Source organism: Mchenga conophoros, linkage group LG12 (genome assembly GCF_057382185.1).
Source record: "Mchenga conophoros isolate Kocher_MC1m ecotype Shallow Benthic linkage group LG12, M_conophoros_male_GT1.1, whole genome shotgun sequence".
Lineage (NCBI taxonomy): Eukaryota > Metazoa > Chordata > Actinopteri > Cichliformes > Cichlidae > Mchenga > Mchenga conophoros.
In genome coordinates, this window is record NC_140537.1 from 16,623,421 (window position 1) to 16,638,573 (window position 15,153).

General features: G+C 41.2%; 2 protein-coding genes across 3 annotated transcripts; one reads left to right on the top strand and one right to left on the bottom strand.

The window, feature by feature from the left end:
• Nucleotides 1-1,313: 1,313 nt before the first annotated feature.
• arrdc3a (arrestin domain containing 3a) lies at nucleotides 1,314-9,080 on the bottom strand. Of its 2 annotated transcripts, none has more exons than XM_085294079.1 (8): nucleotides 8,562-9,080; nucleotides 6,609-6,690; nucleotides 6,342-6,489; nucleotides 5,940-6,042; nucleotides 5,523-5,779; nucleotides 4,754-4,910; nucleotides 4,513-4,655; nucleotides 1,314-4,414 (listed from the first exon to the last, which is right to left on the bottom strand). In XM_085294079.1, exons 1-8 carry the CDS (start codon nucleotides 8,839-8,841, stop codon nucleotides 4,346-4,348), a joined length of 1,239 nt encoding a protein of 412 aa, XP_085150205.1. In that variant the 5' UTR covers nucleotides 8,842-9,080; the 3' UTR covers nucleotides 1,314-4,345. The 2 variants fall into 2 exon arrangements, with proteins under 2 accessions (XP_085150205.1, XP_085150206.1); XM_085294080.1 differs by having other exon boundaries at nucleotides 6,609-6,761; nucleotides 8,562-8,701.
• Nucleotides 9,081-10,471: 1,391 nt separating this feature from the next.
• Nucleotides 10,472-14,825, top strand: arsk (arylsulfatase family, member K). The gene is made up of 8 exons (XM_085294078.1): nucleotides 10,472-10,743; nucleotides 10,951-11,080; nucleotides 11,175-11,334; nucleotides 11,571-11,856; nucleotides 11,954-12,125; nucleotides 12,459-12,683; nucleotides 13,070-13,285; nucleotides 13,587-14,825. The coding sequence occupies exons 1-8, from the start codon at nucleotides 10,555-10,557 to the stop codon at nucleotides 13,856-13,858; spliced, it is 1,650 nt and encodes a 549-aa protein (XP_085150204.1). The 5' UTR covers nucleotides 10,472-10,554; the 3' UTR covers nucleotides 13,859-14,825.
• Nucleotides 14,826-15,153: the final 328 nt, after the last annotated feature.

Consider the following 15,153-nt stretch of genomic DNA (forward strand, 5'->3'; position numbering starts at 1 on the left):
GCTAATCAACACTCTCACCACACACACATGCATGCACACTGCCACAATCTATGGTTTCCCTTAGTTATCCCCTCCTCCTTTTTTTCTCCCCAGTCTACAGGGGTCACAAACCCACAAAGGCCCGGGCCCACAAAAGTCAAAAGGGGCCAGGGGGGGATTGAGGGTTGAGAAGAGGAGACAAAGAGAAAACTGAAGTGCTGGGTCAAAGCTGGCCGGGCTGCTGAGTCATCACTGAGGCTGGCTTGAACTAATACTTTGCAAACATTTCCAGTAAAAGTTGATGAGCTGTCTCTTCGAATTTGCCTTGTTAATTTTGGGAAAGAAAATTGAAAGCGGTTCCTTCATTCCTCCGTTTCTACTGCACGTCACAGAGCTTAGAAGTATCAGAAACTGTGAGGTCCAGTTCTGCAACAGCATCAACGTTCTTCATGTCAGTGAGATCATTTGTGCATCTTGTCCCAGCTGGATTTGCGACAAAAACAGAAGGCCCTACAACACATCCTTTCACATCCGGCGGGATCGAATTTGTTGAGCTCACTTGTGCACACATGCACATAGTTTGCAAAGAAAAATCAATTAGTAAAAAACTGGGCTGACGTAAAATGCAAGTCGATGCATTACGGATGAAATTGACTTACTGGTCTGCAAAGAGACTGTTAAACATAGTAAAGAGGTCATGTGTAGACAAACCACCAAGAGAGCAGCACTATGAAGTTAGAAAGCTGCAAGTTGTACAAGTTAAACATTTATCTGAGTTTAAACAACTAGGCCCAGTTAACTTTGGCAAACTTTAACACTGATGTCTTATTTCAGGATAGACTGGGCTAAAAAAAAAAAAATACTGCAGTATTTTAAAAAAAATTACAGGGAATTTGAAGTTGTATTAACACAAATGTTTTTGGTTTTAACACAAAATGTGTGCATCGTCCAATATCTTAGTACTTGTGATCCAACTAAGACCCATTCAGTGTCCTTCTCAGTACCTTGAATCTTTTGCCAGCAAGGATCAGTGCTACCTTCAAACCACCTCTAGGGGCAGTGTTGTACTACTTTTCAAGAGATGATTGGCTGCCTGTGTGCTTGTAAGTCTCTTGTGACCCATTTGTATAGATTTTTTTTTTTTTTAAGTAAAGCACTGGATAATGATTAGTCATTTAAACAACATTTGCTTTTGTATTTAGAGGATGCTTTGTTGTGATCAGTTGTATATGATGGCAGTCAGTGAAACGCAGGAAAGGTGAACAAGTGTGCAACTACTGGCCTACACTATTGCGTGTACAGCTTTGGAGGGAAAACACACACAGGAACCACAGTTGTGTAATTTAGAACAAATGTTTATTCAAATCAAGAGGAAGAACTAGACGAAAGGTTAAAGCATTCAGAACATAGTATATTCATAGAATATCAATACATCATCGTGATGGAAAAAAAATGAAAATGAAGAAAATTCTTTGAGTAATATTGCACTTTGTTTCCAAAATGTTTCAGATCCCATCTCCTACATCCCATCTCTCTGAACATTTCAGTTCCTGCCTTCTTCAGGTCAGGAATTTAGCTTAGTTTTGACACTGGACTACTCTGAGGCCCAAGCAAATGGACTATGGAATTGACCCACCTGAAACAAATATGTAAGCTTATTCATTACCGCGTAGCTTGATTCAGTTTCCCTAAGATAAAAGCCCCAACAAAGAATCGCAAAACAAGTACATTAGTTACCACAAAAAGAAAGTGTTTTGTCCCAGGTTACATAAATGTTTCTTGAAGGGAGAAGGGTGCTGATCAACAGCTGCCACTCCCTGGCCTGAAGGGGATCAGACAGGTCAGGGAGACCAACCCAAAAGGTTGTTTGTTAAAATTATAAAAACCAACCTATCAATGCCCAGAAATACATGGAAAAAGATAATAGTCAACCCTCATCAGCTTCAGAAAAAAAAAAAAAAAAAAAAAAATGACACAATCGAGGCCTGTCCAAGATGTCTTTTTTTGTTTCTTTGTTTAAAACAACCCTTGCTTTAAATGTCTTTTTTCTGACTTCCCTTTTTGTCCATTTAAAAAACAAAAAAACAACCCCCCCCCCCAAAAAAACAAAACAAAAAAAAACACGGAAAGGTCTGAAAACATACAAGTGTTAAACAAAGAGAAACGAGAACAAGAGTTGCAGAGACATTGAAAAATGAAGCATCATGATCAAGTCCTTTCTGTGTCAAGGCCACTAAGATAAGATCACTTTAATAATCTGCAGTTCGCTGAGCACTGTCAGAAGCTGTACGGTTAGTTGCCAGCAGGATCTTGATAAGAGCATGCACACACCGAGCACACACACAAAGTTGCCTTAGCTATGTTTTGAAATGTAAACTTAGGGAGAAAAAAAAAAAAGAGTTACTAATCTTAAAAAGACTGAATAATGCATTTGCGTCCTACACAACACCACTTTACTTAAAAATCCTCTAACACATGGTTAATACCAAGTAGTTATTAAATCCAGACCTTCACCACCGAATGCTACTTTTTTTTTCTTATTTTGTGTTTTTTTTCCTTTCTTTTTTAAAGTGCTGCTTGTCATCTTTTCCTGAATATGCTGAACCTCTGTTACAGCTGGTCTTTTATCATGAATGAGTTAGGAAACCAATGTATTACTCATTTCAATTTACTACTACTACTGCTACGACTACTACTACTTGCTCTGACCAGCATGAACAGAAGTTTAGCAACATTCCCAGCATTTCATTTGTGCTGAATTTACTTTCTTATTTCAAAAATATTTTTCCATCTTTTCTTCTTTTTTTGGAATTAGCATCCTGGCTTCACTGGTCTGGTAAAGTCTGTAATGGATGAAGTGGGAAAGTGCAGCAGGACATAAAGGGAATGTGATTCGTCTCAAAAAGAAAAAGCTGCCTCGCTCCTCTGCAGGTCTGCCTCTCGTTTTGGTAGTGAACAAAAACTTCATTATTTTTTCTAAGCAGTGCAATTAAAACAAAAACCTCAAAACGTTATCTTCTCTCTCTCTTTTTCCTCCTTTTAACAAGTGAGAAGACCACCTGAGACAGTGCTAGTTGGGCAGTTATGCAAGCCTGGCTTGCCCTGAGATTAGGAGTAGAGGGGCTGCAAACAATTAGGGTGAGTCCCTCAATAGGGCACCACTTTATGTTTCACACACACACACACAAATTATACACACACCCACGCAAGCAAGCGCTTTTCCCGTCAGCTTCAAATTGAGTGGCAAAAGTCTGCAACCCTGCTAGTCCAAATCCAGAGCCACCACGAAGCTAAAATTGTTGCAAGCTTTTCTGTGACTGGAGCGAATACGAGAACAGAATAACAAGGAGGGAAACCACAGATTCAAGCTTAGGAGGCAATGTAGTTTAAAAAAAAAGAGAGAAAAGAAGAAAGCTTCCACATAAAGATTAAGTCTGTTGTACAAGTACTGTCTGGTTGTTGTTAGTCACAAGAAAATGAAAATTCTTAAACAACTTAAACAATTTCAGTGCATTGTTCTTGTACTTTTCAGTCTTCGTTTTGCTTTTGCTTTTTTAAAACAAATCCTACTCTCAGCGATACTCAGAGTGATGCAGATTTCAGTCTCATAGTCTCATAGTCTGGTGCGTTGCAAGGCTGAAACTAAACTATTAGTGATTATTTTTTAAACTCTCATTAAACAGAGCCACACAACTCAAGTAAAGAACAAGATGTGCAAAACAAATCCATAAATGAGGCAGAAGGACCTAGTATTTGCTTTTTTTTGATGACTGATGCTGCTGCTGAAAGCTTACTTTCAGGACTATGGTGGTGACACCTTTTTCTCTTCATCCCATTTCCTTAAGGTGAGTTCTGCTGATGAACGGACATGACAAGTTCTGTCCTTTGTGAGAGGAGCTAAGTCCTTATGTGCCACAGGTACAGAAGAGTCAGGGGTGAAGAGGAGCTTGGCAGGCTGAGCCGTGGCGGTTCTTCCTCGTCATCGTCATTGTCGTTGTCAATACCATCACCAGGGCTCGCGCTACTAGAGGGTCTTTTTTTTTTTTTTTACCCCGCCCTCTTCGCATACAGAATGGATACATGTTCATCTGTACATATGTCACCCTCAGCAAGCTGACACAGGAAAGGAAAGACACCCGGAACTGGTGACTCCCATTTCTCTTGCTGAGGGAAGGCAGGAACAGATTCGTCCAACCTGACTCACTCGTTTTTGTTTGGGTTTTTTTGGTTGGATATTCTTGTTTTTCCTCTTATTGTCAACAGCATTTTGTAAATGCTGTCAGCTGAGAAAATAATCAAAGCTGAGCCTTACAGCTAGGCTTCTTTGAGTTTCCCCAAACATCTCAGGGGAATTGCTGGGATATCCTCAGCGTGATGGGCAAGCATCAAGTCTGCGCTCCTCTGTACGGCTGGCATGATCTGGGTTAGGATCAATCTAGAATGGGGGAAAAGAGGGGGAAAAAAGGTGTTTATTCAAGGAAACAAACTGTTTTTGAGACTCTAAAGGAAGGTCATTTGCCATTTGGTGCTTACCTCAGAGTACAGGGGAGGGGGCTGGAAGCGGAATTCGTGAATATAGGCAAAGAGAGGTCCGTCCAGCTCCTCGCGGGCTGCTGGGACATCCAGACAGCTCTGTCTCTGCTCTTCCGTCACAATTTCAGCGTAGCTTGGAGGAGCTGCAAATGAAGACGAAACAACACTTCAGCATTCTTGCGATTACGATCCCTTGATTAAAATAGAAAAAGATGCTTCATGACAATGAGATCAAACGTACCTTCCGGCCTTTCAGGCAGACCCATGCCCAGCCAGCTCATGCTGCACTGGCTGCTGACGCTGGAGGTGCGGGAACCAAATGGGTGAAGAGGGATGGTTCCGATGACAAGAGGCAGGTTCAGGGACAGGTTGATCGCTCCAGGTATGTCTACATACACCTGAGCACAGACATAAGAACACCACAACCGTTTAGCATATGCAAAAAATAAAATAACATGTCATACAGGGTTATAAAAAATGTAAAAGGGCTATGATCAGTCTAATAAAAGGCTCTGGAGCTGAGCAGTCAGCATAAAATGAAATGGCTCCTATATCTTCTCAGAAGTACTCGAACCAGGACTGGGTTAGGCATTAGTTTGACAATATGTAGGTCACTGTCATGAGATCAGTTGCTTACAAAAGGTATAAGCAACCTAGCATTTCTGTTCATGGTGTAAAGCAGGTATAAGCACCCTGATGGCAGGTGCTGCCACAGATATTCTGGGCTAATGCTCTTAGCTGCATGTGGAGATAACAACTGGTGCAATCCAAGGCCTAGTTTTGGCAATGTGAGCTGAGTCAGCCAGGTGCTTTACCAGAAGAGATATTGACTTAGTAGGAAATATAACTTCTACAACAGAATGGCACTTAAAACAAGTAATAATGTGGTGGTGGTAAGGTCAGGGGAGTGTACTGGAAGTAGCAAGACTTGTGTTTCCAAATCTACAATATCTGGATATACACTGAAAGATTATGTGAAAGTGATCTAAACGCCTCATTATTGTGCTCACCATGAGAGAGTACTCCACTCTGATAATGCTGCAGTCCAGGATGGAGGGGGAGACTGGCGGGATCTTCAGCATCTTTCCGTTCCACGTCTCCGTTTTGCCCGAGGACAGAGATTCTCCCCGCAGGTTAGCCACCAGCTGCTTGACATCCTTCATCTTCCCTTTGGCGTAGAAGGTCTGAGTCTGGTAGATGGCCGCCTTTGGCACGACCATGCGTGATGAGCAGTTCTCGATCTCAGCAAAAATCTGGATTGACTCCCCTACAGAGTTAAAAGGACAGGAAGCAAGTTAGCTGAAGTTTATCTACATTTATTTATCATGTGTGTTTTTGATAATCAATGCAGAAGCTGCAGGGACTTCCACTTACTTATCTGGTTACGAGATAGCTAAGAAAGTCATTAATTATTCACTTATTCTTACCTGGGGTGTATCCTTTCCTCTCAATTTTGGCACTTAGGGAAATAGGACCTGAGGTGCAGAACCAACAGCAAAGTGTCTTATCTTTTGTGCCGGCCTGTGGTGACTGGGGAAGGTGGGGAAAAATAAAGACATTATTTTTTGCCACAATAAAAGCTAGATTGATAATCAAACACCAGCTACTCCATAGTTATAACAATAAATAGCAGCCAAATGTTTTCAACACTTGTTCTGTATTTATTTTTCCATGATTCAGGGTGTCTACAGTGTAACCTGCTGAAATTCCCCATAATTAGGAAAATTATGCCCTAAGTGACTCATACTACGTTTTTATTTCCTTCATTCAGTGCCATCACCAGCTAACAGGCTCATTCACTGGTCAAGTGAATTGAGTCGTAAGCTTACCAGCAATAATGGAGTGTTGATGTCAATGTGCTCAAAGACTGTAAATTCTTTCTTGGTCTTCATGGGTAGGAGCCATGGCCTGTGGAGTTCTGCCTTTACCCAATAGCGCACGCTGCCATGTTTCCCTTCGAAAGAGGTAGCCAGAGGTCTGCAGGAAAAGAGCAGAGCAGGAGAGAAGGGAGAAATAATGTTATAATCACAGTACAGCCAAAAAAACCCCCCAAAATAAAATAACTGCAAGTCTCCTAATATTTATGAAACACTTACGTCTGTGGAAGCTCAAGGCTGAATGCATACTCATGTCTTCCTGAATGGATAGTGGTGAGTCCTTCCTCCGAGTTATCATCGTCTGAAAAACAAGGAGGACAATAGTCCAAACACATATATACCATACCTGCGTAAAATGCTCTACGAAGGCATCTGAAAGTCATACCAGAAAAAAAAACAAAACAAAAAAAAAAAACACAGGGTGGGGGAGAAAAAAGAGAATAAAAAGGAATTTACTATAATATCTGGCCGATTTAAAACTTATGTTAATGTATTGAGAGATAAACAGTACACCAATATTTAGAGGAAAGTAAAAGAAGTTGATTGTTTGATGGTGTCAGAAACTGAGCCCTTTTCCCTTCCTTCTTTCTTCTAGTGTTATTCCCAAGAACAATGAAGTGAATCAAAGAGATCCAATGTATGATGCTAATACATTGAGGCTATTATGGGCTGTGTGGAGGTTCGACAAAAATCTTAAATCTGCGCTTTAAAAATAAATAAATACTACATTTAAAAAAAAATCGGGCACAAGTACAGGAAACTTAGAATTTCACTGCCTAGCAGAAGAATGAAATGTAGTTTTGGACAGGGTTGTACAATTCGAACTGCATTTTCTTTTTCTTTTTTTCTTTTTTAAAAATACATGAATATATATATTTTTCAGTTAAAACACAAAGAGTGATTTTTGTAAAGAGCTAGGGTGCGCTTCTGCCAGCTCAGCACTCCCTCCCTCCCTCCAAGCAGCAGCAGCAGCCGTGTGGTAAACAAGTGCAGAGCTGTCACTCAAACGGCAGACTCCAGCAGGAGGAGACCGGCCTAAACCGGAGCGAGCAGCTTCCCACAGCCACCCAGCCTTCATTACGCATTCACTGTGCGACACCGCAGTACCGACCTACCTACTACACAGCAACAACGTATCAAAGAGCATACTCCGAACAAAAACTGCAGCAATTTCTCCACTTTAAACGACAATCTTTCGATTTTATTAAAATTATTTTTTTTATCGCTATCATTTTATGAGTTATCATGTTTGCTTAAGGGCTGAGCTAGTATATAGTTTTCATTATTATTATTATCGTAACGGTATAAATGTTACCTTCCTTAACTGTCTGGGTTTCCTCCCCCTTTTTTGCACTAAAAAGTGCACTAAATAAAAGTACAGAAATGACCGTTGGTTAAGCACAGTTAGACTGCTAAACACACCTATAACAAGACAACATTTCGCCTAGCAGAATACACGTTTACCAAGGGTTTAACCATAGGGATAAGTATAGGAACAAAGTATCAAGCACTGCAGCTCCTTATACGTTTCAAACCGCACGTACTTTCATCTGGTAGCTACATTTTACAGCTTTTTTCCCCCTTCACCGAAAAGTTGCAGAATTTTCTGTCTGCAGGGTAATGATGTCATCAGCCACAGATGAACATCGCAGCCAATGGCAGGCAGCCGGAGGTAGGGGCTTGCGTCTTTACCCCGCCTCTCCCGGTCCAGTTTTCTGAACAGGATTGAACCGCTTTGAACAATAGGGGGAAACTTAAGAAAAGCTACAAAGAAACACTCTTTAAGATGTGGTTCTGCAATGAAATACACTTACAGAGACTCTAAACACTGCTTTATTTCTCTGGGCCTAATAAAGAGAAGCAAAAACAAAACCAATCTTACGCTGGACGTTAAATACATCGAGCAGAGCTGCTGTCATTCATTCTGACACCTTGACACAAACAAGCAACCACGGAGCTGTATGTTACGAGCGTAAAAACATCATACATACAAGCGCCGTCAGAAAATGCAGCATTATGAAAGTTGGTCAACTTTTTAATCGTGTCTATCACTCTTGTTATCCTTCAGCTACACCTTTCATTGAGCCCGAGGCCACTAAGCATCTCACCCATCAGGTCAAGTGAGAAGCAAGAACTTCTGCAGGAAAATAAAATCAAAAAACAAGTCCTCACCTCTCTCGTGTCCGATTAGGATGTCTTTGTGGTTCAGATATTCCACTTCTTCTGTGTAGTTTTGCGTGTAGGCAGTGTTGGATCCAGCATTTCTCGATTCAGTCCAACGAACTTTTGCAAATCCTTTCGCGTGGATTTTGAGAGATTTCACGCGGATTTCTCCGGTGACTTCGATGATCACCCTCCCTGAGACGCAGTCCCCGCTCGAGAAAACGGGGACATTGCTGTCATTGAGACAGTCATAGCTTACTGTGAAGCTCTTTACCTTTCCTAGCACCATGGTGGAAAGAGGCTACACAGACCTTGAAATACTAAAAAAAAAGAAAAGACTCAATGAAGAAATATCTCATAGAGCCGTTTTTCCGGACACTGATCAGTTTACCACCTCTGCAAAAAGCAGCAGGCACGATCAGTGGCTTCTTCGAGGGCAGTTCATTGAGATCTAGTAACAGCAACTGATGCTGTTATCATCTGCCTATCTGCTCGCTAGTCCCAGTCAGACAAGGAAACCCCAGTAGCTCAGCGCACTTTAAACGACTGCCAGTGTGGGGAAAAACAACCTCTGGGCGCATGCGCGGGGCTTCACTGCCCCCTCCTTCCGCCTTCTGGAACAAGTGTGGCACACAACCAGATGATAAGTAAAGTCAAACAGCTGAAAGACTACACAAAGAAATGTTCGCCAAAAAATATCGTTCGAGAGGAGAGGCTTTAAATCTGATTCGATTTATTGAAAATATACGAACAGATCTAACAAAGTATCACCCAGACTTATTTCTAGACTTTTGATTCAAAGAATGAGAGAAGAAATGGAACCCTCTCGGCCCTCGATTTTAATGAAATTACAGATGCCCTGGCTTTATGGTATGTGATGCAGCAACGATTCATGGCTCATACATCAGCTATGAATCTTCTTATAGGTCTACAGCTCTACAACCCCAGCCCTGCATCGGCATTTGGTCTCTGTGCACACACACATTACATCTGCGATGTAATCCACACAAATAGTTTCACATTATCAGATTTACTGCAGCGTCTGCATCTGTGCACAATCACCAAAAATAAGAAGAGCTCGATTTTGTTGGATGATGCCTGCAGCACTGTCAATAGTATGAATTGTTTCATAGTGTTTAGCCTGGGGATCTAAGGTGAATGTATCAGCCAGCTTCTTATATATTCGCATGTAAATCAAACTTATTATTTTGTGGAAAGATTAAATGAATCCACGGCACGGCAGACATCATCCTTGTGCTGAAGTCCTAGTTTAAAGATAAACAACTCTGAGGATCAAGACGCCACCTCGCGGCGGTCGTTGTTCCCAGCGTGGGCGGCAGTATCACCTGTTGAACGTCACTGCAACTTACTGTTGTTTCAACCAACAGCTAGTTAGGGCCAATGACATCACTTCTGATTTCAATTCAGTGATAATTACAGGGCATAAGATAACATTTTGTAATGTTATGCTACCTAGAGCCATCTTTCCGAGAGCCTTTACAGTTATAGTTAGTTACACAGAAATTGCGATATGTCTCTGTGTCCATGTTCCGTAATTAGATCTACAGTAAAGATTGGCGCTAATTAATTAAACACAGATTGTATTTGATTAAGAGTTCCATCCACACATCTTTTCCTTATCTAATTAGGGGTTTGGAGTGGTGCGAATTTGCTCTTTTTATGCTTAGATAAATGCTGCCCTCTACAGTTGGCATTTTGTAATGACAGGCTAAGGTAAGATTGGTTTTGATATTATTTGTGTTCTTGCTGCTAAGTTCTTCTCATCTCCTGCTGGTGTTAGAATTACTGACAGTAGGTGTGATTTATGTTAAATATTTGTTTTTAAAAAATTTTCCGCTTAAACGGTGATATTTGCATAAATAGTCAGTTTTTAATGCATGTTAGAACGTCAACAAAAATGAAACCTCTTATTTTGAAAGCGTAACCGGGATGTGTACAACATATCAGGCTGAGGCGCTTGTAGGCGAGCAGGAACTTTGTGATGCCCACTAATAAAAGTCGAATGCTTTTCCGACGGGTCTTTTCTTTCACGTCTATAACTTCAGGAGGACACGAAGCTGTCATGAACATAATAGTGCTGGGTTTCATTTTCCTTTCTCAGCAATGTGGTCAAAGTATTTGCCAGAAAGCATCCAAACCCAACATTGTGATGGTGATGAGTGATGCATTTGTAAGTATGACTTAAATTTCAGTGCTTTATTACTAGATAGTTACTCTTAATAGGTTAAAACAGAATGAGAAAGCTGTATTGTCCATCAAAATTCAACAGCATTGCAGAGATGCTTTATATTTTGTGGTTGAATATTTCCTTGTTATCTTCATGTACAACTTGCATCTGTGTATCTTGATCCCCATATGACTTTTTGTGTCTCTTGAGGATGGTCGATTGTCCTTTGACCCTGGCAGCAAACTTGTACAATTGCCATATACAAACTATCTCAGGCAGCTCGGCTCCACCTTTCTTAATGCTTACACCAACTCGCCCATCTGCTGCCCTTCCAGAGCAGGTAAGCGACATATTTGCCCTCTAGAAAAAAAATCTACTTTGACTTTCTTTTAAAATTGCATGTTGTAATTCAGCTGCTTAAACTTTGCTCTCAGCAATGTGGAGCGGTCAGTATGTTCACCTCACTCAGTCGTGGAACAACTACAAGTGCTTAGATGCAAACACAACCACGTGGATGGATTTGCTGAAGGAGAATGGGTATCGTACCAAGATGATAGGCAAGCTGGATTATACATCTGGGGCTCACTCTGTCAGGTACTGTTGTAAATGTAAGGTTTAACGTGTAGCATGGTCTCAGTAGGAAAACACTTTCGCTTTCCTCTTCTTATTTTTTCCCCCCAAATTAATATTATGCACAGACACACACACACACACAATCACACAAGGAAAAATGCTAGTGGCAGTAACAGACTGTCTGCGTGCATTTGCATTTGTTTCCAAACAGTGCCTTTCACATTTTTCCACTTCCTGTTTTTGTACATGTGTTGCAGTAATCGAGTTGAGGCATGGACACGAGACGTCCAGTTCCTCCTGCGCCAAGAGGGCCGGCCTGTTTCTGAACTTGTTGGGAACAAGTCAACTGTAAAGATCATGAGCAAAGACTGGGAAAACACAGATAAGGCCACGCAGTGGATCCACCAGACAGCTGCGTCCACCACACCCGAGCCTTTCGCTCTTTACCTTGGCCTCAATTTACCTCACCCGTATAAGACTGAATCCCTGGGGCAGACTGCAGGGGGATCCACCTTCCGTACGTCACCATACTGGCTCACAAAGGCATGCTTTTTCCGTCTCTGTTTTTTTTTATTGCACTTTGTGTCAAAAAAAAAATCCCTGAGTGAAACGAATTTTTGTTTTTTTTTCTTACGCACAGGTGAATTCTGACCTCATCTCTGTTCCCAAATGGTTGCCTTTGGCTGCCATGCACCCTGTTGACTACTACTCCACCTTCACCAAAAACTGCAGCGGTGTTTTTACCGACGATGAAGTCAAAAGCATTCGGGCCTTCTATTACGCCATGTGCGCCGAAACCGATGCCATGCTGGGTTAGTTGACAGCAGTAATTCGCTACATTCTGGTCTCACAGCTGCTATTTTGGACTGAAACGATGGTTTTGAGATCTTAAAGAAAAAAACCAAACATGCCTGGAATGGTGTTTTCTTTGAGCTTACAAATGCAGTGTAGAAAAAAAAAGATACAAACCATCATTTTTACAAGATTTAAAAGTGGAGAGTTAAAGCATATGAACCTCACAGACACACTGTCTGTGGCACTGCTATCTTTTCTCTGCTGTTTGAATAAAGTTTTTGATTGAATTCACAGAAAATCCCAAAATGGATTGGCTCTTACTCCATCTTCCACATGCTCTGTCTCACCAGGTCAAGTGATTTCTGCATTGAGAGAGACCGGCGTGCTTAACAACACAGTCGTGATATTTACGGCTGACCATGGGGAGCTGGCCATGGAGCACCGGCAGTTCTATAAGATGTCGATGTTTGAAGGAAGCTCCCACGTTCCCCTTCTCATCATGGGGCCTGGGCTCATCTCTGGCCAGCAGGTCAACCAGCTTGTATCTTTGGTTGATCTCTATCCCACTGTGCTGGGTAAGGAGGCAGACAGACAACATAGGATGTTGTGGATCATCTGCCTCATGTCACCCTCTCCCTAACATCCTCCTCTTTCACACCAGCCCTCTGCATGTCCTTCTTCACTACATGCGCAAAGCTTCTCTGTGGTCTTCCTCTTTTTCTCCATCTTTGAGATCTTTTGTTCCATTTATCCACTCTGCACATGTCCAAACCGTCTCAGCCTTGCCTCTCTGATCTTGTCTCCAAACCAGTTGACCTGTGCTCAGCTCAGCCTCCTGCCTTTTTTTTCAGTGCTGCCACTGCTGTTTGACTACTGTCTATAAAAACAGCATGAAAGCGGTGGTAAATATTGATTTGATTATTTCAAATCGAACGTTGTGACACATTTTTATATTTTGCAGAGATTGCTGGGATTTCAGCAGTAGGGAATCTAAGTGGCCAGTCCCTCCTTCCTCTGCTGTCCACATCTATTGCTTTTTCTAACCAACAGCAGAGAGCCTGGGCATTCAGCGAATATCATGGTTGTAACGTCAACGCCTCTACTTACATGCTGCGAAGTGATCAGTGGAAATACATCACGTACGCCGATGGCCTGAGTGTTTCCGCGCAACTCTTTGGTGAGCCTAAAGCTTCTGACGCTAACTTCAGCTTGTCTTCGTATGTGTCTGTTACGACTCGGCTCAAAAGCCGCAACATAAAAAAGGAGACGAATACCAGAGTGTTAGTGAGAAGAGGTTTTATCTTAAATTGGCATAGCAGGTAAAATGGCTGGTGCCATCAAGGCAAAAACTAGTGAGTTTCTCGAAAGTCCGCCTCAGGTGTGCTTTTATCCACACCTGACTAGGTGTGGCCAATTAGGGGCTGCAGAGGGGTGTAACAGTGTCCTTTAATTGTTTTTCTCCTGCTTTTCTTTTGCAGATCTCACACTGGACAAGGATGAACTTCACAATGTGGTTCACAAATTCCCAGATGTGCAAGCACATCTGGAGAAGCAGTTGCGTAGCATCGTGGACTATCCAAAAGTGTCTGAAGCTGTTCACGTCTACAATAAAAAAGCATTCGGTGCATGGCGCCTTAGCTTAGGGAGAAACTATAGTCAAGTCATTGGTAACCTCCGGTGGCATGTGGATTGGCAAAAAGATGCATTAGCCAATGAGAGAGCCATTGACAAGTGGCTCTATGGCTATTAGTGATATTTTATGTCTAATAACTAGTAGAACAAATTGAAATTGCACTTTGATAAAGTTTGGATCTTTGTGTAAGTCGTTGATCTGTTCTGCGGTGTCTCATGTTAGTACTGCAGTGGTTACAGTGATTGATAACCTACAGATGTCCTAGGCTCACAGTATGACACACTTCAGTCTACATCTCTGACATCGTCCCCTTCATACAAATTTCCACCAGTGTTTCAGGGACTTTACATGATTTTCTTTGTAATGTAGTGTAAATTACTTCTGTAATTTAAATGTATGTAATTTATGTAATTTAAACCAAAGTATCAGTTATAATTAATTATTGTCCATAGCCCAGATGACAATTTGCACAGTCCAAAGACATTCAGTTAATGCAGATCGGTTTATTTGCTATTAAGTTTGAATGTGATTGTGAATGGTTGTCTCCTTTTTGTGTTGTGCCTACACAAAAAGACATACTGGTGTTCAGAGTGTACCTTGTCTCTTACCCTATGCAGCTGGGACCCCCCCCCCCCCCCCCCCCCTTCTGTCTGAACTGCTGCCCTGAAGTTTCAGAACAAACACAAGGAATAAATAATTTTCCTCCAAAAACTAAATGCTGTTAGGACTGTGCATGTTTTTCTAAGAGAATCATCTGTGTAGTGTTTACCCACAGAATGTAAAACATGTTGTATCAGTGGCATGATGTACAGTTTACTTTACCTTTTTAGAAAGTTTTTATGGTGAATTTTAAGGTATTTTTGTGCTCTTTATATATCTATATAAATTTTGGACTTTTTTGTAAGTCATTTTCAGATGTGTGCACTGATAATATAATATCCAATTTCACTGTACACGTGCAATGACCATAAATATTATTATCATTGTTATTGTTATTGCTTCAAACTCCATGCATTTGATGATGGTGAACTGGCAATGATGACTGGGTTATAAGAACAACTGGAGAACAATTTAGGCTTCAAAAATAAAGGTAAAAAAAATTTTTTTTTGACCCTTTATTTGAGCATTTTCTGCAGTGAAAGAAAAACAAATAAGAAACCATGAAAAAAATTAGATCTGTCTAGTTGCATCTTTAAAGTTTAAAAACCAATACTCTAGAACCTGATAAACGGGATTTTAAAAATATTGTTTAATAAATAATTATTCAGTTACAGATCAGACTTAAAAATGATTGCACCTTTTACTTCTCCGTTTATTTAATCTTGTCAAATTTCACGCTGCACTGGTAGTTGGCTGTGGACAATAGCACGTAAAGCAGACTGTAAACAAAGCTCAACAATTGAAGAGGCTTT